Raw genomic sequence first — 21805 nt, 5'->3', positions numbered from 1 at the left:
AATTGCTGTTAGGGAACAATGGGAGGTTTAGACAAGGGAGCAACCTTCTGGGAACCTGCTCTAGGAATAAGCCTGATTAGGGGAAGGGAGGAAAAGAAAGTGGAAGTGAGTCAGGGAGAACAGCCAGAGCAACACAGGCATCTGGAACAGGCAACAGCATCTTTGGCAGGTTTGTTACATTAATCTAGTCCTTGACTTCCCTGGTGGCTCAGACAGTAAAGTGTCTGTCTACAATGAGGGAGACCTGGGTTTGATCCCTGGGTCGGGAAGATCCCCTGGAGAAGGAAATGGCAATCCACTCCAGTACTATTGCCTGGAAAATCCCATGCACAGAGGAGCCTGGCAGGCTACAGTCCATGGGGTCACAAAGAGTCAGACATGACTGAGCGACTTCACTTTCACTTTTTCCTCCCAAATTATTATTGAAACAAACAATAGTGAAAAAGGTGAGATTTTTTCATTTTAAAACATCACATATTATCATCTCCATAAGAAGAGTGGAAACAATTACAGTTGATCCTTGATCAATATACAGTTGGCCCTTCTTTTCTCTGCATTCTCAAATTCAGCCCACTGGGAATAGGGAATCGGGGTCGATTCCCAGGTTGGGAAGATTCCCTGGAGGAGGGAATGGCAACCCACTCCATTATTCTTGCCTGGAGAATCCAATGGACAGAGGAGCCTGGCAGGCTACAGTTCATGGAGTCAAAGGAGTCAGACACGACTTAGGGACTACAGCACCACCACCATCATATTCACTGGGCTTCTCTGGTGGCTCAGCAGTAGAGAATTCTCCTGCAGTGTGGGAGCTGCAGGAGATGTGGGTTCCATCCCTGGGTCAGGAGGATCCCCTGGAGGAAGGCACAGCAACTCACTCCAGTATTCTTGCCTGGAGAATCCCATGAACAGAGGCGCCTGGCAGGTATAGTCCATAAGGTCACAAAGAGTCAGGCACAGCTGAAGCGACTTAGCACAGCATGGCATAGTATTCACAACGGAAAAATATCCACATCGAAATGAATCCACTGACTTCAAACCCATGTTGTTTAAGGGTCAGTTGTGTTGTTTCCTGTGAAAATAGAAAACAATGCACATGGTTGAAAAAGAAATCAACTTTCTATCCATTCAATAACCAGAGTCAATTAGTGTGGATTTTAGTATATTTGTATTATCAATCGACAAAGAATAGGAGACATACCAATGCTCTTTTAGAGGAAAAAGTCCTTCATAAAAACAATAATTTAAAAGGAGAGGGTTATAAGGATATATCCTTATGATTATAAAACCCGTTAAGAAAAATCTGTGAAAATAAACCTTTTAGGTAGACAATAACAAAATGCATCAATTCAAAAAGATGCTTTGGAAGCACACTTTGACCTTTCTGTGTCATTTTAGGAGTATGTCTATAATGGTGGAACTTTCCCAACCTTTTCCCTTCGGGCAGAGTGGATATGCTTAGCTCACTGTTTCTTTTCCATAGTACTTACACCCCTGAGGTCACTCATTCAGTGCTGTACATCAGAAGTGGAAGGATGGGTGTCTCCACAGGTATGCATTTGACATCAAGTGAATAGCGAGCTAGAAACAATTCTGGTTATGCTTACTTTTTAACATGCAACTCAGATTTTATAGAGGAATAGCATTGAGTTTTATTATCATCATACTTTTTAAACATATTTCTGATTTTGAGAGCATTTTCCAGATACAGTGGATATGATCGATAGAAATGGCATTTGAATACTTTTTGTTTAGAAGATACAGCCTGTTGTCAAAACTTTAGTGATTGTATAGAAGTTCCAGCTTATGGATTGCATCTAATAGGAGGAAATCATGTGCAGGATGTAATTAATATGAGGACTCTATGTCTGGTCAGGGCTTTGTGGAGACTGGGAACAAGAGCTAGGCAGGAAGTTTCTAAGCTGAATGCAGAAGATGGTCTGCCTTTGGAGCCATTTGCCTCCTGGAGAGAGATACCCAGAGGGAGCGTGTTTAGTAAATTACTCCACTGAGCCAACAGACTAAACCACTGAATTATGGTCAGACTCAGATGGATCAGATGTGGGAAGCCTGTATTTGAACTACTGGCCATTAGCAATGGTGTTTGTTGCTATGGGAACTGGTGCTAAGGAACTATACAGAGAGATTCCGATTAAAGGTATGAGGGGGAGGATAGAGAAAAAAGCCAAAGAGGACATAAAAATAAAAAAGCAATCCAGTTGATGTAAAACAAGGCTCAATCCACATACTGATGACTGGGAACCATATATTCCTATAGAATTCATAAATCATACATTCCAATTAATTTAAGGAGAATAAAATATTGCCAAGGGACTGTTAATTTCTATGATATTTTAGGCAAAGAACCGAAGTGTAGGTGCAGTTTTCGTGAGAATTTTAGATATGCTTGACTAGGAAGTCATTACATCACATTTATCTGTTTGGATGTGGGAGACATTAATGGCTTTATGAATATTCATGATGTCTGGTTAATTAAGTTAATTGTTCTGCAGAAGTGCTTGCACTTCCAAGGACAATTTTTTTTTTTCTTTTTGCCTCCGTAGTTTCTGCCTGGTTCTTCCATCAGTCATGCGTTAGATGATCTGCTGCTTCTGTCCTTACTCGTTGGATGTGGCACATTTTAGCAGATTTGGGGAGGTGGCAGTGAGTAAAGTTGCTGGTAGTGTTAAGAAAAACAACTTTTCAGGCTAATTAAAATGTTTACCTCGAGGCAGAACATTTATAGCTTTTGTGAGAATGCTAAAATTACATAGTTTTTATTTATGTGAGCAGCATGTTCTTTTGGCATGTAGATATCTTTTTGGATGGAGCACATTTTGTTTCAGGAAATTGTACTCTTTTAGATTATTCAAACAAAAATATGAAGCAATCTACAGTTTTATAATTTTACATCTACTTTCTTCATCAACTTTCCTCTTAAATTCAGAGTGTTAAAAAATAAGTTCTTCAGGATTAAGGTATAGCTTAAGCAGAGTAGAAGATGACTAAAATGATTTTCTGACTTCTGGTCATGTCTGTTATCATTGCCAGGTTCAGTGGAATTAAAGGAAAGTGGCAAAGTTGCAAAGCCTGAGAAGACAAAAAAATAAAAAGCAATCTCTAGCTTTCTAAGAGGATTTGTGTTTGGGCATACTTAGCATACTTCAAACTCAAGGGAATAAATGGTCTTTATTTTTCTTGAGTCATGATATGTGTCATTCTCTACTGCACATGACAACATTACATTGTGTTTTTAAATAGTCTTTCTAGAGGAATGCTTTTATGGCCTGCTCCTAATTAACCATGGTAATGGAGGAAGTATGTTTCATAGAGTACTGTAATCCATTGATAATCTTAAATATATCCCTCTAGTTATGTAGCCTTCTCCAAAACCTTCAACATAATCTGGTTGGGAAGTAAAATGGATTGATTTGTTTTTGCTTCCCCCTACCCTCACCTAGTCTAGATTAATTAGCAATTAGAGGTCCAAAGGCAGCCTATAGAGGGTTAAAGGATCGTTGGAAAGGCCTAGGAAACAGTGTCAGACTTTATTTTTTTGGGCTCCAAAATCACTGCAGATGGTGACTGCAGCCATGAAATTAAAAGACACTTACTCCTTGGAAGGAAAGTTATGACCAACCTAGATAGCATATTCAAAAGCAGAGACATTACTTTGCCAACAAAGGTCCATCTAGTCAAGGCTATGGTTTTTCCTGTGGTCATGTATGGATGTGAGAGTTGGACTGTGAAGAAGGCTGAGCACCGAAGAATTGATGCTTTTGAACTGTGGTGTTGGAGAAGACTCTTGAGAGTCCCTTGGACTGCAAGGAGATCCAAACAGTCCATTCTGAAGGAGATCAGCCCTGGGAGTTCTTTGGAAGGAATGATGCTAAAGCTGAAACTCCAGTACTTTGGCCACCTCATGCGAAGAGTTGACTCATTGGTAAAGACTCTGATGCTGGGAGGGACTGGGGGCAGGAGGAGAAGGGGATGACAGAGGAGGAGATGGCTGGATGGCATCACTGACTCAACGGATGTGAGTCTGAGTGACCTCCAGGAGTTGGTGATGGACAGGGAGGCCTGGCATGCTGCGATTCATGGGGTCTCAAAGAGTTGGACACGACTGAGCGACTGAACTGAACTGAGGTGATTGACAGCTGGTAAAGATCCACTGAGGAACAGATTTCTGGACCACTTTTCTCAGACCTTAGAGTGCATAAAAGTTACCTGGAAAACTTGCTAAGACATGGACATCTGGGCCCTACTCCCAGCTACTCCCTTTCCAAAGGTTGGAGGTGGAATCCAGAAATTTCCCTTTTTAATAAGCTCTAGCAGATAATGTTGATGCAGCTGATCCTTGAACCATAAATTCTGGAGAAGGACCTCTCCTTATATTATACATAACCTGAAGATCTTATAAAATGCAGACTATGACTTGTTAGGCATGGAATGGGACTTCACAATCAACATTGTAATAAACAGGGAGATGTGGCCATTGCTGTTTGATTATGGGACATATTTTGAGTAACAAGGGTCAGAACATAAACTACCTTTTGATGAGTCAGTTAAAACCAGTTTACCAATTGGTCAAGGTGGACATTTCTTTGCATTGGTATCATTAGAGGTGTGAAAATCTCAATGCTTAGGTAGGTACCTCATGATTATTATTGTATTGTTTGATAATGGCTGCACTGTCTCAACTTCAACTGAGAACCCAAGCATATATCCATTCAAAGTGACAAATCAAAGGGACCACACAGGAAAGTTTCTCATTAGCAAAGCCAGGGGACTAGTCTTTGCCTCGATAGCTATAGTGTGTATGTGCTTAGTCACTCAGTCATGTCCAACTCTTTGTGACCTGATGGACCATAGTCTGCCAGGCTCCTCTGTCCATAGGGATTCTCCAGGCTAGAATACTGGAGTGGGTTGCCGTGCTCTCCTCCAGGGGATCTTCCCAACCTGGGGATCGAACCCAGGTCTCCCGCATTGTGGGTGGATTCTTTGCTGTGTGAGCCACCAGCGAAGCCTGATAGCTGTAGTACACAATACATCCATGCTAGCACAGCTCTTGGCAGTTACTGGACTTAAATCAAGAAAAATGATAACTTCTTAATTTTAAATCCTTTTTACTCCCTGGGAATAGGCTAGCTGGTATTTTCCCCTTTGAAAGCAGACCTTTACCGCAAGATCTCAGACACATAAGTATTACAGGGGTGTGACTTGAGAGAGCTCTTCTTCTGTGTAGGCTGGTGGGAAAAATTCATATGGATCCTAAATTATCCTAGTGATACAGAGAAATCTGTGTCTCAATACAGATTCTTATACTGTGGCAGATACTATGGAAAGAAGTGTTTTCTTCATCTATGGTACAATATCTCAGATAATAGAAGAGACCCCCAACTTGGTTAAGAGCTTTGTTGTTTTCAGTTGCTAAGTCATATCTAACTCTTTGCAACTCCACGAACTGGAGCAGTTCAGGCTTCCCTGTCCTTCACCATCTCCATCTCATCCCCTTTCTCCTCCGGCCCTCAATCTTTCCCAGCATCAGGGTCTTTTCCAATGAGTTGGCTTTTGCATCAGGTGGTCAGAGTATTGAAGCTTCAGCATCAGTCCTTCCAATGATTATTCAGGAGTGATTTCCTTTAGGATTGACTGGTTTGATCTCCTTGCTGTTCAAGGGACTCTCAAGAATCTTCTCCAGTACCACAATTTAAAAGCATCAATTCTTTGACTCTCAGCCTTCTTTATGGTCCAGCTGTTACATCCATGCATGACTAACTGGAAAAACCATAGCTTTAACTATACTGACTTTTGTCTACAAAGTGATGTCTCTGCTTTTTAATACACTGCCTAGTTTTATCATAGCTTTTCTTCCAAGGAGTAAGCATGGTTTAATTTCATGGCTGCAGTCACCATCTGCAGTGATTTTTGACTCTTAAGAAAATGAAATTTGTCGCTGTTTCCACTTTTTATCTATTTGCCATGATATGATGGGACCAGATGCCATGATCTTAATTTTTGGAAGTCTGAATTTTAAGTCAGCTTTTTCAATCTCTTTTATCCTCATTAAGGGGCTCTTTACTTCCTCGTTGCTTTCTGCTTTTGAGTGGTATCATCTGTATATCTGAAGTTGTTGATATTTTCCCCAGCAATCTTGATTCCAGCTTGTGATTCATCCAGCCCAGCATTTCACATGATGTACTGTGCATAGAAGTTAAATAAGCATGGTGACAATATGCAGCCTTGACGTACTCCTTTCCCAATTTAGAACCAGTTCATCGTTCCATGTCTGGTTCTAACTGTGGCTTCTTGGCCTGCATACAGGTTTTTTAGGAGACAGATCAGGTGGTCTGGTGTTCCCATCTCTTTCAGAATTTTCCACAGTTTATTGTGATCCACACAGTCAAAGGCTTTAACATAGTCAATGAAGCAGAAGTAGGTGGTGTTTTTGGAATGCCCTTGTTTTATCTATGATCCAGCGGATGTTGGCAATTTGATCTCTGGTTCCGCTGCCTTTTCTAAATCCAGCTTGTACATCTGGAATTTCTCAGTTCATGTACTGCTGAAGCCTAGTTTGAAGGATTTTGAGCATTACCTTGCACAAAGAGCTTTAGAAAGAATTTAAAGCCTATCTCTTGTACTTTACAGTGATTTTATATTTTTTCTTAGTTATTATTTGGCCTTTTTTGTGTGTTTATGTGTTTGTCTCTGCTTTCCAGAGCCATCCTTCTACTGTTGGTGCTCTTTTTGGTAAAGAAGTTAGAAGCTTGTTTATTAAAGTTGGATGGGGCAGATTTTGATATAGCTAACACTCTTTCAGGTAGAAAATATACATTCACAATGGAAGAAGCTGTGAGCAAGTAGATACTATAAATTGTTTTCTAATTTTTAAGTTATTTAAAGATTAATAATTCAGTAGCCATCCGGTGTGCATCTATGATGTGAACAAAAATTTACAAACCTCCATGTAATTTTTCATTTAAACATTACATAGTGACATCTCTATAAAGTAAGAGCAAATGGTTAGTTTAAAATGAAATAGATAATTTGGACAGACTGATAATTAGAAGTGAAATAAATCTGTAATTAAAAAAAAAAAAAAACTTCCTACAAACAAAAGTCTGGGACCAGATGGCTTCACAGGCAAATTCTATCAGACATTCAAGGATAACTTATACCAATTCTTCTCAGACTCTTCAAAAAAATTGAAAAGAAAAAGAATACATTCAAATCAGTTCTAATGAGGTGGATGAAACTGGAGCCGATTATACAGAGTGAAGTAAGCCAGAAAGAAAAACACCAATACTGTATACTAATGCATATATATGGAATTTAGAAAGATGGTAACGATAACCCTGTATGTGAGACAGCAAAAGAGACACAGATGTAAAGAACAGTCTTTTGGACTCTGTGGGAGAGGGAGGTGGGGGATGATTTGGGAGAATGGCATTGAAACATGTATAATATCATATAAGAAATGAATTGCCAGTCCAGGTTCAATGCAGGATACAGGATGCTTGGGGCTGGTGCACTGGGATGACCCAGAGGGATGGTATGGGGAGGGAGGTGGGAGGGGGGTTCAGGATTGGGAACACGTGTACACCCGTGGTGGATTCATGTTGATGTATGGCAAAACCAATACAATATTGTAAAGTAATTAGCCTCTAATTAAAATAAATTTAAATTAAAAAAATAAAATAAAAGCATCCAAAAAAAGAAAGAAAAAAAAAAAAGAAAAGGAAGGAATACTCTTAAAGACATTCTATGAAGCCACCATCACCCTCATACCAAAACCAGACAATGACACCCCTTAAAAAAGATTACAGGCCATTATCTTTGAATTTAGGTGTAAAAATTCCCCACAAAATGTTAGCAAATGGAACTCAACAACACATAAAAAAGATCATATACCATGTTCAAGTGGGATTTATCCCAGGTTCACAAGGATGGTTCATCATACCAAATAAATCAACGTAACATGCCACATTAAGAAAGACAAATAAAAACCTCATAAAATGTTTGCTACACTGATCATCCACATTTTACATTTGATTTGGCAGGATCTACTAATGTATTGGCACATTCTCTCCATGGAGTTTCACATGTGGTAACTGCAACTTTGCACATTATAATGGGTAAGAATTCTTCCAAAGAAGTTCATGTTTTCTAAGGAAGATTATTTTATTTCCTCTAGACTTGCCAAGACAGCTTCTTTATCTCTCAAAGCAGAAAAGTGTTTGAGTAAAAACTGAAAATTTTAGTCAAAGTTTCACTATTTTGACTGATGATTTTTCACAATACAGGTGCTCTAAAGAGTAGAAAATATACTTTTACTATAATCTGGATAGGAAAAAATACAATGGTATTCAAGATCCCAACTGTATAACCAGCTCAAGAAAATCCATGTACAATATCAGAAACTGTTGTTTCACTATCAGAACTCTGGGACTGGTTATTAAAATTAAAAAAAAAAAAAGCACAAGAAAAAAATCTCCAGCCTGTGTCCCACCACTAGACCTTTTATTATCTCTACTGATATAAAGCATATAAGCACTAATATATGCAAATCTGTTAAATCTGAGTGTACTTTGCACATGTACTTCAACTTGACTTCCTTAGCAATGTTTCGTTTAAGAGAGCAGTAAACTGCAAAATGTACTGCTTTCTTTTTCTTCGTTTAGTACCTGAAAAAGCTATAAATGGCAGTTGCAGTCACTGTAGGTAAAAAGAGTGGAAGATAAAGCAGCATATTTATTACATTATAAAGCAGCCTGACACTTTCTTCTTCCATGAGTAAATGAATATGCTCTTCTGTGTTTGCCGTCTTGACTATATTTACTGACACGAATATTCGGCATAACATTCAAGGGCACATACAGCCAGTCGACGTCTGTACCTTCAGCACCATTGGCAAGTTTCTTCGCTTTGGGTTCTCAGCCATGTTTGGCTTTGGTGGAAGAGCTTTGGCTGTGGCAGAAAATCATCGATGGATGTCCCCTAACCAGCGGATGGATTTTGCTATCATGAAGGCACTGGCAAAACTAAAGTAAGTCTTTTTTCCTTAAACCCCAAATTTCATATCCCAGAGTCAATGACTGCTAAAAACAGGTTTCATTATGTTGTAGGCCAGAAGAATGTGAAATATCATTTTTACCATTTAACAGCTCTCAGGATTTAGAAGAAAGGTAAGTTAAAAGCTTCACTCAAAGTAATACAGGAATCTTTATCTTTTTTTTTATGTAATAAAGTTTTATTAAAGTATAAAGGAGATAGAGAAAGCTTCTGACATAGGCATCAGAAGGGGGCAGAAAGAGTACCCACTTGCTAGTGTTAGCAATGAAGGTTATATACTTTATCTATTTTTAAAGCATAAAATGAAAGTGAAAGTGAAGTTGCTCAGTCGTGTCCGACTCTTTGCGACTCCGTGAAGCCTACCAGGCTTCTCTGTCCATGGGATTTTCCAGGCAAGAGTACCAGAGTGGGTTGCCATTTCCTTCTCCAGGGGCTCTTCCTGAACCAGGGATCGAAGCCCAGTTTCCCACGTTGCAGGCAGACACTTTACCCTCTGAGCCACCAGGGAAGCCCCAAAACATAAAATAGTTTGATATAAACAGTGTATTAGACTTGGGATATTTGGTTGTTATTCTATCATATTAGTGAAGAATATAGAATCATGGAGTGCTACAGATACTATAAGATCATGTAGCTTGGCATTTGCCTTCAGAAGCAACTGTTCACTCCATCCCTCCATCTACCCATCCATTTATCCATCCATCTTTCAATTCAACAGCTGTTTATTGATTATCTGCTCTATGCCAGACATTTTGGACACAATGAGCCAATGAACAAGCAAACAAAATCCATAGTTTCTGCCCTCATGAGAATTTCTAGTGCAGACTAAAAACATTTTTCGAAGTCACACAAAGGAAGTGGTGTAGTCTTAAAAAAAAAACAAAACCAAAATCATTGTTACTGATAAATTAGAGAATCAAATAATGCAGTAATGGAATTGTTCACATATTTTTATGTACTGTCTAATAGCTATAATGTTGAGTTCTACAACCATCTCATGTTTAATAGATGCCATTTTTGTGTGTGATGTGTTTTTGTCTCTTTTGTTTTCTTTTAGGAGGGCACAAGGATATCCCAAATCTGGTGAGTCTGAAATTACCTCCCTGAGAACTGAGCCAGGCTCTGTTGACATTTTGCTGTGGTGAGGGAAAATAACTGATCCCTTCCATTGCCTTTAGATTGTAATGATCAGTGGCAAATGATCCAGGGTCAGTTCTTGAATGTCAGCATTATGGCAATTCCGTGCCAGTGTTCAGTGGCACCTAGAGGCTTGGCACCTAATACCAGGTTAGTAAGCATTTTTATTGAATTGTTGATACTTTTCTATAAACCACATTTATCTGTCAGAATAGCCAGCTAACTCTTGGCTAGCTAGAATATGATCAAGAGGAAGTCATCTTTGACTGTATAGTATTAGAGATTCTAAGGCATTTGTCATCAGAGTAGGCTGAGAACAACTGTTATACTGGAAAAATAATAACTCTGATGTTTTAATATCACTGAAGCTAAAATAATATTCTTTGGGTTTTATTGACATGATCTTATTGTGTTATTTATGCCCATTTTGCTCTTTTATTTATGTTATTTACCAGTCACTGAGAACATTGTTTAATTCTGATACTTATTATGGCTGTCCCTGACTTTGAATTTTAGTGCAGATGTAAACATCCTTAGCAAGAATGGCATGTATGTGTGTATGTATGATACTTTAATCAAAGGAACTATTTTAGTTGTATTTAGTATGAATAGTGATGCATCTGAATATACTGCCCACATTTTTGTGAGACATTTTATATATCATTTTATCCACAAACTATCTTGTACATACTTTTCATGTAGTTGTCCATCACTGGTCTGAAAATATTTCTCTTACATTCCTCTAGAGCATAGAAGAAAGGGTGATGAATGTTGTGTAATATTATCACATCTAAATTTTTCCTTAAAGTAGAATAAAACAATGACTTATGTACGTACTTTGGCAATTCATAACGGAGATCAGCCCTGGGATTTCTTTGGAAGGAATGATGCTAAAGCTGAAACTCCAGTACTTTGGCCACCTCATGCGAAGAGTTGACTCATTGGAAAAGACTCTGATGCTGGGAGGGATTGGGGGCAAGAGGAGAAGGGGATGCCAGAGGATGAGATGGCTGGATGGCATCACTGACTCGATGGACGTGAGTCTGAGTGAACTCCAGGAGTTGGTGATGGACAGGGAGGCCTGGCGTGCTGCGATTCATGGGGTCGCAAAGAGTCGGACACGACTGAGCAACTGATCTAATCTGATCTGAACATTATTTTAATGATTAGTTTCAACTTCCCTGCAAAATATTTAACCTGAAGGATTAATGCTGGCAAAGGGATGATTTAGAATGTTTTCCTTGACTAATGATAGGAAGGTGAGAAACAGGAAAACATCTAAAGTTAGAAAAGAAGAGAAACTACTTAAAAACCAGATGTCAGGGCCCTCATTAATTCTCTCTAGTGCTGAAGCTTGCCAGGAATGTTTTGAAGGTTGTATGATTTAGAAATTGAGCCTGATGTTTCCTCCCCCTACCCTCAGAAACCTTAGCTGACGCCTCCCTAAGGAAGCGTCCCACAAGAAGTGAGGTCCTGGCCAGCTGACCCAAGCTGTGCTCTCCAGGCCATGACACGGTGCTGCTCTGACCCTGCACCATCTCCACGCTCACGTCTGCTCAAGGACCTTTGGGGAGGTAGTCTCGCTGTCTGGGAAGGAGTAGGTTCATGCCTCCTTCCAGCTGCTCCAGATATTCTCCAGCTGGCCTGAAAGTCCATGGCTTACTCTCCAGGTTCAGTCAGCATTGATGACTTTTTCAGAGAAGGGTGACTGGTTAGAGATGTCTTCTGTGGATTGTAGTCAAACATGCCATTTTTGCAAGGGCCTTTATGTAGGAGCTTTGGCTGACCAGGATACTCAAAGTTTATCTTCTGAATGATTCAGGGAAATTGCAAAGGAGTTTCATCTGTAGATACATCAGTGCAAGTTGCTGATAGGAACTATTTTTGTATTCGAATTTTGCTAAGATTAAATGCAGTAATATATGGAAATATTGAGAAGGGTGCTAGGCACACAGCATGTGTTTCAACTATTAATAAGTATTGAAAGGTACACACAGGAAAACTAAAGAATTAAAATCAAGAACACACAAAACACTCATGTTTTGGTATCATTGACTATTCATTTCCAGTTGGGAAGAGGTGACATGATGGGTAAAAGGAATTATGGACCCTGAATGAAGGGCTCTGGTTCCAGTGATCATTTTTGTTTTTCTGTCTTTGAACCAATCACTTAAACTTGGGGACTTCCTTTCATTCTACGTAAGTTGAGTGAATGACTGGATAATCTCCAGGGTCCTTTACAGCTCTAACCTGAGGTTCCGTAAGATTTAAAGAGCTCTTTTTTATGTCGTTGTTGTTATTCTTGGAATGACTTTATATTTGCACTGAAATTGAGCCTAGGAGTCATTTGCACATATTTCTGCAAACTGCCTTCTAAAGCTAGATGCATCTGTGAGTGGCTTTTGGCACTAAATCACACCTCTAAATTTGCAGCCTCTTATATTGAACCAAACAGTTATGCAAGATTAAAATGTGCAGTCATTTAACTGAACATGTATGGTAGTGTATGTTCACTCCAGTTAATCCATCCAAGGGCTGCTTTGATTTATCTGGTTTGCTGTCACTTAGACCTGCCCTTAAATAAATGTTTAAATCAAACGTTAGATTTTTAAAGCCGTTGAACTAGTTGTTTCACCATTTGTACTGATTAACTATTTTACAACACATCGTTAAAAAACAAAACACTCCCTAAGTAAGTACATTTCAAATTATGTCTTGAAATGTGAATAGGATGCATGATGATTCAGTTTTTTTAAAAGCCCTTAATGTCAGTGCTTGGTGAGAAGGAAGTTGGTTGTCTAATAAAACTAATCTGAAAGGCTGTTTCATTTTAAGAAGAATGCAGCAAAATATGGTTTAAGAATTTTAGGTAAATAAAATGTTATTTATCTGACTTGCCTACAACTTCTAGTAAACGTTATTTATTAGAAAGAATGATACAGAGTAATTTCTGATATAATCTCTTAATAAATGTTTTGATGTCAAATACAAATATTTAATTTCAGATTAAATAATGGAAGCATGGCTCTTATAACTGCACGAAACACTTCTCGACCGGAATTTATAAAACACCTGAAAAGATACGCGAGTATTAAAAACCAGGTACACTAAAGCATGTGGATTACTTATGTGCAAAGCAGTTAATCATGGGGAGTGAGATGCTGGCAGAATTGACACCAAGTCCTGCCTTGTAAGAAGGCTTTATTTTCCCTGAATACATTAATCTTTTCTTTTTTTTCCAGTTTGCACTTTCTTCAAATTTTGAAAAGTATCCACCAGTATTAATACAGATTGGACTTTTTTGAATTGTGGGTTGGTGGTTATATATATTTTATGTGTGCGTGTGCCAAGAGAAAATAGAAAATGTAGTGTTATACTGAAATGTGGAGTAAGTTAAGGATAAAATTACACTCAGCTGTTCAAAATGAGGAGAGTGAAACCTGAGATTTTTAATCTTCTTGATTTTATGACATCAGACTCCCTCTAAAGTTATGACCTTTGGATTTTCCTTTCATTTGTTCAAGATCTGCCTACTTACATTGATTGAAATAAATTTGCAGAAATATACTTTAGAATACACCACTTTTATATAGATGTTATTTTATTCTAAACTTAGATGTGTGTGGTTTTTGTAGAGATAGGGAAAGTTATTATATTTCCACTTAAGAGATTTGTTTTAAAGAGAAGCAACAACTATTATAAGCCATATTCTTTTGGCAGGTACTTTGAGTCAGTTATTAGGAAACTGTGAAAATTCACATAAATATGTGAATTTCTGAAATTATGAATCTTGAAGTACATAGTAGGCATGTAAAACCATACAGTCTCACACCTTCTTACAGGTATAAAATTGTGCCTGGCTGTAGTTGGGGGAGAACAGGTGGGAGGAGGAGAGTAAATTCAGCTGGTGACCAGCACTGAATCTTGCTTACGTAGGGTCACTGCAAGGCTCCCATTTTTGCTTCTTTATAATTTTAAACTTTCTCGAGCAGGCCTCATGAAGTTTTGGTTGTCTTCTGCCTACCACATTATTTGATCAATGTTTGTTGAGCAACCAACTGAATTAAATGTTTAGGAAGTTATAACAATTAGATATAGTCCTATTTTCCTTAAACATAAATCTCTAAGGAGACAAAGTGGACAAAAGCAGATATAATGTAGGTTGTGAGACTAACTAATAACTTTATGGATGTATTTTGGGAAATAGTGATTTATTGATTTTTAAAGAAATGTATTCCTTTTCAAATGTTGCTAATTTTGTTTGCAACTTTATTATTTTTCTTAATCCTGAAGCAATACATTTCCATTGCTTTTTTTCTAAATCAGAAAATGGAAGCAAAATAGCGATATAAAAAGCACTCAAAATTCTATATTCCAAGAGATAATGAATGTCATTACCTTGGTATAAACTTTTTCTATTAAATAATTCTGAGAATTTAAAGGAGTAATGACCTTAAGATACTTTCCTTGAGAAGCTGGTATTTATTTTAGGGATGCATGATTGCACAAACTACTTTTGGAAGTTCTCTTTTGGAATGGCTAATAGGCAAATGTCTTAGGTAACTTTTCTTTAATCCTTTTTTTTCAATATGAAAGTAGCTTTCTTCTGACTTTAAAAGTAATAGATGCTTACTATAAAAATATGAACATAGTAGTAAATATAATTCTGTATCTATAGGAAAATAACTATTTCGAAAGGAGACCATGTGATGCACAATATAACATTTTTTCTCATGTACTTGACCAGTCATATCTTGCTTGTGATACAAGAAACTGTTGCCTGTGTGTGTGTTTCATTAGATTTAACTCATTGGCTTAGCTCTTTCCAAAAATTCAAGTCCATGCTATTGTCCTGTAATGTTTTGCAAAGAAATTCTAAAATGTTTTGTTTAATGATATATAGTAAGAATAATGTGATTGATTCTCAAGGTGACTGATTTCATTTGTTAAAAAATTGTAGATGTACATATATACTTATACATGTGTATATAGTCTCTTCATGCTGATATGTTCAAAAATGTAAGTCTCTTCATGCTGATATGTTCAAAAATGTAAGTCTATATAAATTATGTAAGATTATAAAGACAAGATAAATGTAAAATGATATTATCTACTGTCTAGTAGCAGTTCTGGTATCCAGGAAGGGAAATGCAGCACTTCAGCCCAAAGAGAGCAACAGTCTAGGTCTCTGAACCGTCTTTACCAGGTTGAACTGAATGTTCATGTATGCCAACAGTTGTAGAACGTATTGAAAACCGTTATTTGTAGGTGACACATCTTGCCTTTCCCATCTCTGTGTAAAATAGATAGAAGGTAAAAATTACTCAAGTTCTTTCAACTCCATCCTGTAGCTGACCTTTCTCTGTTCATACAATTCCGCATTCACTTTGACCCTCGTTTTTGGTAGGGAGTTTAAAACCCTTAAGAGCTGGTGCTTCCCCAGGGATTTGTTTGTAGTTTTATCTTTTCATGATACCTTTTCCTGGGTGACCTCATTGCCTTCCACTGCTTGAACCACTATCTGAACTTTGCACACTACCAAGGGTTCTCTCCTCTCTTCTGATCTGCAGGATCACTGTGTCTTTCTGTGTGCTAAGGTTATTGAACTCACAGGCATCTTGAATCGAGCACATCCACTGTTTACCTTATTGCCCTCTCCCCTGATGGTGTTCTGTGTTTCCCTACACAGGGCAACAGCACCACTCTCTGCCCATCCTGGAGTTACTCTGGACCCCGCTCCCTCATTTCTTACAACCAGTCCACCAATTAATCTCTTCTTGCTTACAGTAGCCTCCTCCCGGTCTTTCTTTTCTCTGGTCTTATCTTCCACACTTCCTTCTAGACAGATATTTCTAAAATACAGATATGATTTATCCCTTTTCTAATTCTTAAATCTTACTGTCATCAAGATGACATTGAACGTTCTCACTGAAGAACACATGGCCCCTTGTATTCTAGCCCTTTCCTGTGTCACAGCCTCACCTATTGCCATCCTCCACCAGATTTCCCATGTTTTGGTTATTGTGGTAGTTTTCTAGGGCTGCCATTAACAGATACCACAGGGAGTGTAGGTGTGGTTTCTCCCAAGGCCTGTCTCTGTGGATTACAGACTTTTCCCTCTTGTATATTCCTGCCTCTTTTGTCAAACATTAACTGTCTGTAGGTGTGTGGGCTTATTTCTGGGCACTCTATTCAGTTCCATTGATCCATATGTCTGTTTTGGTGCCAATACCGTCACACAGTTTCAATTCTTGTAGCTTTTTGTAGTATTGTCTGAAGTCTGGAGGGTTAGGCCTCCTGCTTTGTTGCTTTTCCTCAAGATTGCTTTGGCAATCCTGAGTCTTTGATGGTTCCATATCAATTTTAGGATCATTTGTTCTAGTTCTGTGAAAAGTGTCGTGTGTAATTTGATAGGGATCACGTTAAATTTATAGATTGCCTTGGGTAGTATGGCTAAGAAAGGATGAAATATGAAGCTGATGTCTCATCATTCACGAGTGGTCAGAAAGCAACCCTAATTATCTTACAACTTGTGTCTATCTTTAAAGTGAGGGTGAGGCAGGCAAACACTGGCAAAAATAACACAGGATAGACTTACTTTCTCTTTTCACCTTCATAAGTTAAACTTTTCATAATGAAATCCCAAATGTGAAACTTATTCTAGATTGTGTTTACATCAGCTAAACTAGCTGACAATAATTAATTCAGTGGATTATATAAATCCTTTATAAAAATAGACTAGTATTAAATATTTACTCTTTAATTAGAAATTATTGTATACAGTTTCATAGACATGTACTATTTGTCGGAAAATAATTTTGCCAGTTGCTAGATCTGAATGAACTTGCAAAGCTTCAGAAAAGGCTTCATCCAAAGAGACTGATACTGATAGGTTTCAAAGCTGTAAAAACATCAGCATGAACACTGATGTTTAGTTGCAGGTGAGAGCGCAGTGAACTTTGCTAATTTGCATTACAGTTAGGTATAAAACAAGTACCAAGGTTATTTGCATTAATTTGTTTTTAGTTCAATTTTCCATTTGTTGATACTTACACTGTTGAAGAAGTAAAAGTTTGCCCAAAGAGTAACAGCAGTGGACACCATCCAGAGGAAGATCATGGACCACATGAAACTGCTTCAGGAAACTGTTTCCCTTGGAATGTAGATGGTGATTTAATGCAAGTTGCATCAGAGGTCCATGTTAGGTAAGTAAGTATTCCCCACCTTATATGTCTGTCAGACACGGAACTGATGGTTACAAGAAGTTTCCATTTATACCATTGAATACCATTTATACCACTGCCTAGCTGGCTAGATAGTAAATCAGGAACACATAAAAAGACACATGAACAATTTTAATAAAAAGTATAACTTTTTATTTATTCACCAGTTGTTATGTACAACCATTTTCTTTGGTTATGAGTCTCTATGTTGGCATTCCAAATTACCATTCTTCATAAACTATACAGATAATGTATGTCTGAAAATTCCACTTTGAATTTTTAAAAATAGATTAAGATCTTATACCTCATGAAGTCATTTGAACAGCAGATGGTTACAATTTAAAATTGTAACCACTTTTTTTTGCCTTTTTATTTTTTTAATTTAAATTTATTTATTTTAATTAGAGGCTAATTACTTTACAATCAGATCAGATCAGTCACTCAGTCGTGTCAGACTCTTTGCGACCCCATGAATCGCAGCACGCCAGGCCTCCCTGTCCATCACCAACTCCCGGAGTTCACCCAGACCCACGTCCATCGAGTCAGTGATGCCATCCAGCCATCTCATCCTCTGTCGTCCCCTTCTCCTCCTGCCCCCAATCCCTCCCAGCATCAGTCTTTTCCAATGAGTCAACTCTTCGCATGAGGTGGCCAAAGGACTGGAGTTTCAGCTTTAGCATCACTCCTTCCAAAGAACACCCAGGGCTGATCTCCTTCAGAATGGACTGTTTGGATCTCCTTGCAGTCCAAGGGACTCTCAAGAGTCTTCTCCAACACCACAGTTCAAAAGCATCAATTCTTTGGCGCTCAGCCTTCTTCACAGTCCAACTCTCACATCCATACATGACCACAGGAAAAACCATAGCCTTGGTTTTGCCATACATCAACATGAATCCACCACGGGTGTACACGTGTTCCCCATCCCGAACCCCCTCCCACCTCCCTCCCCATACCGTCCCTCTGGGTCATCCCAGTGCACCGCCCCAAGCATCCTGTAACCACTTTTAAAATTTCCTTTTACCCACAACAAATACTTGTGTTCAGCAGTTTGCTTTTATCATCTTTCCAAAGCATACTTTACATAAGAACAATTTTACATAATATTTATTAGCAAGAGCAACTGATTATAAACAGGCAAATTCATTTTCCATAAGTATTATGACTCTGTGAGTGGAAGTGTGCAGGGCTCCCTGAGTGGCCTGCAAGATGTGAGCTTTGTACAGCCACAATTTACTGGGCTTTACAGGAATTAGTGCTACTGATTTATCAGGCCCTGCATTTTTTCTAGTTGGCAGCTCTGCCATGAATATATGTTTGTTGGTTATCGTTAGATTTGAATTTGGCAGTATGCACTGCATTCAATAGGTGTTGTTATGTATGAAAAATAACAGAATGATAGCTTAATGAAATAATCTGTCATGTATATTATATTCTTTACAGAGTACACCCAAGACTTATCAATCTTTATGGAAGAAGCATGGAAGAAATGAATGATTCCAAAGTAACATGTAGTTGTTTATAAGAGGAATGTGGAAACTAGAATTTTAATATGAAAGGATATGTTATATTTTAATTAATCAGATATTTTAATAAGGAAAACATCTCTATTTTGAAAAGAAATTAAAATTGCTATTTTTTGTTACTAAAATTAGCTTCTAAACTTAAAAATATAAGACATGAAATATATACAAAACAACTGAAATTTTGGTTTTTGGAGAGTATTTATTGGAATGGAAAATAAACATCTCCGGTATTTGAAATTTAAACAAGATATATCAATATTTAACCTAGATTAATTCCAAAGTGAAATAATTTGGATTCTTTCTTCCTGGATTTGAGTCCATCAGTTCTGATGTTAAATTTCGATAGCCTGGTGCCAAGAGATCAGAGTTCATGTAAGAATGTTCTGATATCCTGATGAGGTAAGTATTCCAGCAAGATTATATTTCAAAATTATGCATTTAGGAAATCATATAACCAGAAATAGTACTATTTTTTTCCTCAAAATCTCGAATATGTAGACTACTTGGCAAAAACAAAAAAGATGGATAAAAGTTATAGCACCAATTTTGTGACGGTCTCTGAAAGTTGAAAACTCAAAGTGATTCGAGTTTGAAGTCCATTATACACAAAGTATGCAAAATATACAAGGAGTCATAATGTGGCCCCGTAGGGAGCTGTGTTCCTCTTGTTCCTGAAAGCCCTGCTGTCTGACGATTCTAGCATGCTGTTTACACTGAACTCAGTGCAACCTGAAATGCTGTTATTTCTAGTAGGAAAGAACTAGATTTAAATTTCCTCAGGGATCATCCTTGAGAAAGCAGCTCTAAATTTGAATTTGATTTTCTATCAATGAGCCTAGATATTTTCTTGAAAGAACTACTTTAAAATTTTTAATTTCTATTGGTTACACACCAAGTTAAGAAGGTTTCATGCTCACTGGGTCTCGCTGCTCAAATGCCTTCACCGATTGCTGTGCATTTCTCCTTTTCCAGCCACAATATGTGAACAGATAACAGAAATGAAGCAGTCTGAGGAAGACAGCTGTTGGCAGGGACCTCATATGAAGAAATCCTTTTCCATAACAGTAAAGACTGGCCCCTAACTTATCACATCCCATAACAGATTTTGAAAATTTGGCCACAACCTTCATATCAAGTTAGATGTAGGAACAAATCAGATGACGTTATGTTGTGCAGTTATCAGCATTTAGTTCATATGCAAGAATAAATATTATAAAAAAAGACTTATTTGCAAATGAAGAGGCATTTAAAGATAAATTATTTTAGACCCAGAAAGAAACTACTTCATTATAAAAGTATGTAAGATCAACAAAAAACATAAAATATTTCACTTATCACTAAAACATGGAAATTTTCATGTCATATTTTTATCCAAGCTAAATCTGCATTTTTCAATTTACAGTTAAATTTGTGAATTTTGTTTTCTAGCTCCATGCAGAAGAGAATGCCCTTATAGTGCTGGTGAGAGCACATTTCATACTTACACTCGAGGGGAAAAGAATAACATCCAAATTAGAATTTACCTGTTTGCTGAATTTTAACAGTCCGCATTTTAAACAGTATCTAATTTGTATGAAATATTTGTCCCCAACATCATCTTTGGAAGGCTCTGATTTTTAAAAAATTAGTGAGGTACAGTTTTCATATTTTACATATATCAGTGTATTTATATTTCTAATATCAGCTAAAGTGCAACATTCAATCTGTTTTAGAATATAAATTAGAATTCTAAGTATTGTTTTTATAAACAAAAGATTTGACTAAAGATGGATTTTTAAAATTTACTCTTCAGTACCTTTACCTTGATAAAATTGTGTTACAGAAAGACATTGGATTTACACCTATATAAATATATGTTCTTTTAGAAACTTATTATGTATATATATATGTACAGAAAGAAATATATGGCTGTATAAACAATAATTATCCAGAAATCACCCCTTTAAGCTCAAACCAGTGTATAAGTTCAGTCTGAATTTTGTTCATCAGGCCATAATATTCATAGACTGCTTGCTGATCAAAGTTCATAGGAAATAGATTAAAAATCAGTGTCTTTAAAGATATCTGCTTCAAAATGATAGTGGTTCTTTTCTATTCATTAGAAAATTTGGTGACAGCTTGTTGAAAACTTCTGCTAAATATTTCTAGAGAACATATTCCAAACAATCCTCAAAGAGCTATTAGGAATGAGTCATCGCCTACTGGGTGGAATTAATTTTACCAAAGCAAACACATATGGTGAATGGTATTTCTTTTAAAGGAATGATACTAAGAGTCTAAGTCTTGTCCAGATGAGTTGTTTACTTCCTCCACATAATTTTAATTCAGAAGCACTTTCAAGATATCTTCCAGGGATTACTTCTCTTGAATAAGTTGATGCTTTAGTGTTTTTATATCCATTTAAGAGCTGCAAGATTATCGTCTGAGAGAAAATAACTCCAAAGGTAATGCTGTAATATATCCAAAGATAATGGAGTTGAAAAGTCCAAGCAATGCTGAAGACATAATATGTCACATGGTCATTATTAAAAGAAGTACATGAAGTGTGTAAGTCTTTAAGTCTGTTTACAAGTTTCTTGTAAACAATATCTAAAATGTTTTTTTTAATATATTGTAACCTGAGTTGTTCTGTTAACTTGACATGTCTTCAATCATCTTTATCACTTTTACTGTTAATGTAACTCCAACTGTCTCTTCTGTTTTCTTTTTGTAGGATAGATTGGTACTGTCTTTTGAAGAAGCCAGCCTGAAAATAACATTGTATGATCACTGCTGTATAGTTATGAACATATTAAATGTCTAAACAGTCAATGACAATTGTAGTCAGTAAAAATTAGTTTGGGAGATACAGCC

The 21805-nt window shown here is 37.3% G+C and overlaps 2 protein-coding genes across 2 annotated transcripts in view; one reads left to right on the top strand and one right to left on the bottom strand.

The window, feature by feature from the left end:
• CERKL (CERK like autophagy regulator) overlaps positions 1–19008 on the top strand; it is a 136572-nt gene extending 117564 nt beyond the window's left edge. The window contains exons 6-13 of the mRNA XM_005905943.2: positions 8058–8132; positions 8866–9043; positions 9123–9182; positions 10127–10152; positions 10248–10356; positions 13212–13308; positions 17233–17411; positions 18870–19008. Of these exons, the coding sequence (XP_005906005.2) occupies positions 8058–8132; positions 8866–9043; positions 9123–9182; positions 10127–10152; positions 10248–10356; positions 13212–13308; positions 17233–17411; positions 18870–18951 (806 nt within the window). The 3' untranslated portion in view covers positions 18952–19008. The remainder of the gene's footprint in view (positions 1–8057; positions 8133–8865; positions 9044–9122; positions 9183–10126; positions 10153–10247; positions 10357–13211; positions 13309–17232; positions 17412–18869) is intronic.
• Positions 17496–21805, bottom strand: part of ITGA4 (integrin subunit alpha 4) — a 94666-nt gene continuing 90356 nt past the window's right edge. Inside the window, exon 28 of the mRNA XM_005905942.2 lies at positions 17496–21698. Within this exon, the coding sequence (XP_005906004.2) occupies positions 21600–21698 (99 nt within the window). The 3' untranslated portion in view covers positions 17496–21599. The remainder of the gene's footprint in view (positions 21699–21805) is intronic.

This window comes from Bos mutus, chromosome 2, assembly GCF_027580195.1.
Source record: "Bos mutus isolate GX-2022 chromosome 2, NWIPB_WYAK_1.1, whole genome shotgun sequence".
Lineage (NCBI taxonomy): Eukaryota > Metazoa > Chordata > Mammalia > Artiodactyla > Bovidae > Bos > Bos mutus.
Note: the sequence above shows the minus strand (reverse complement) of the source record. Positions and strands in the feature narration are given on the sequence as shown.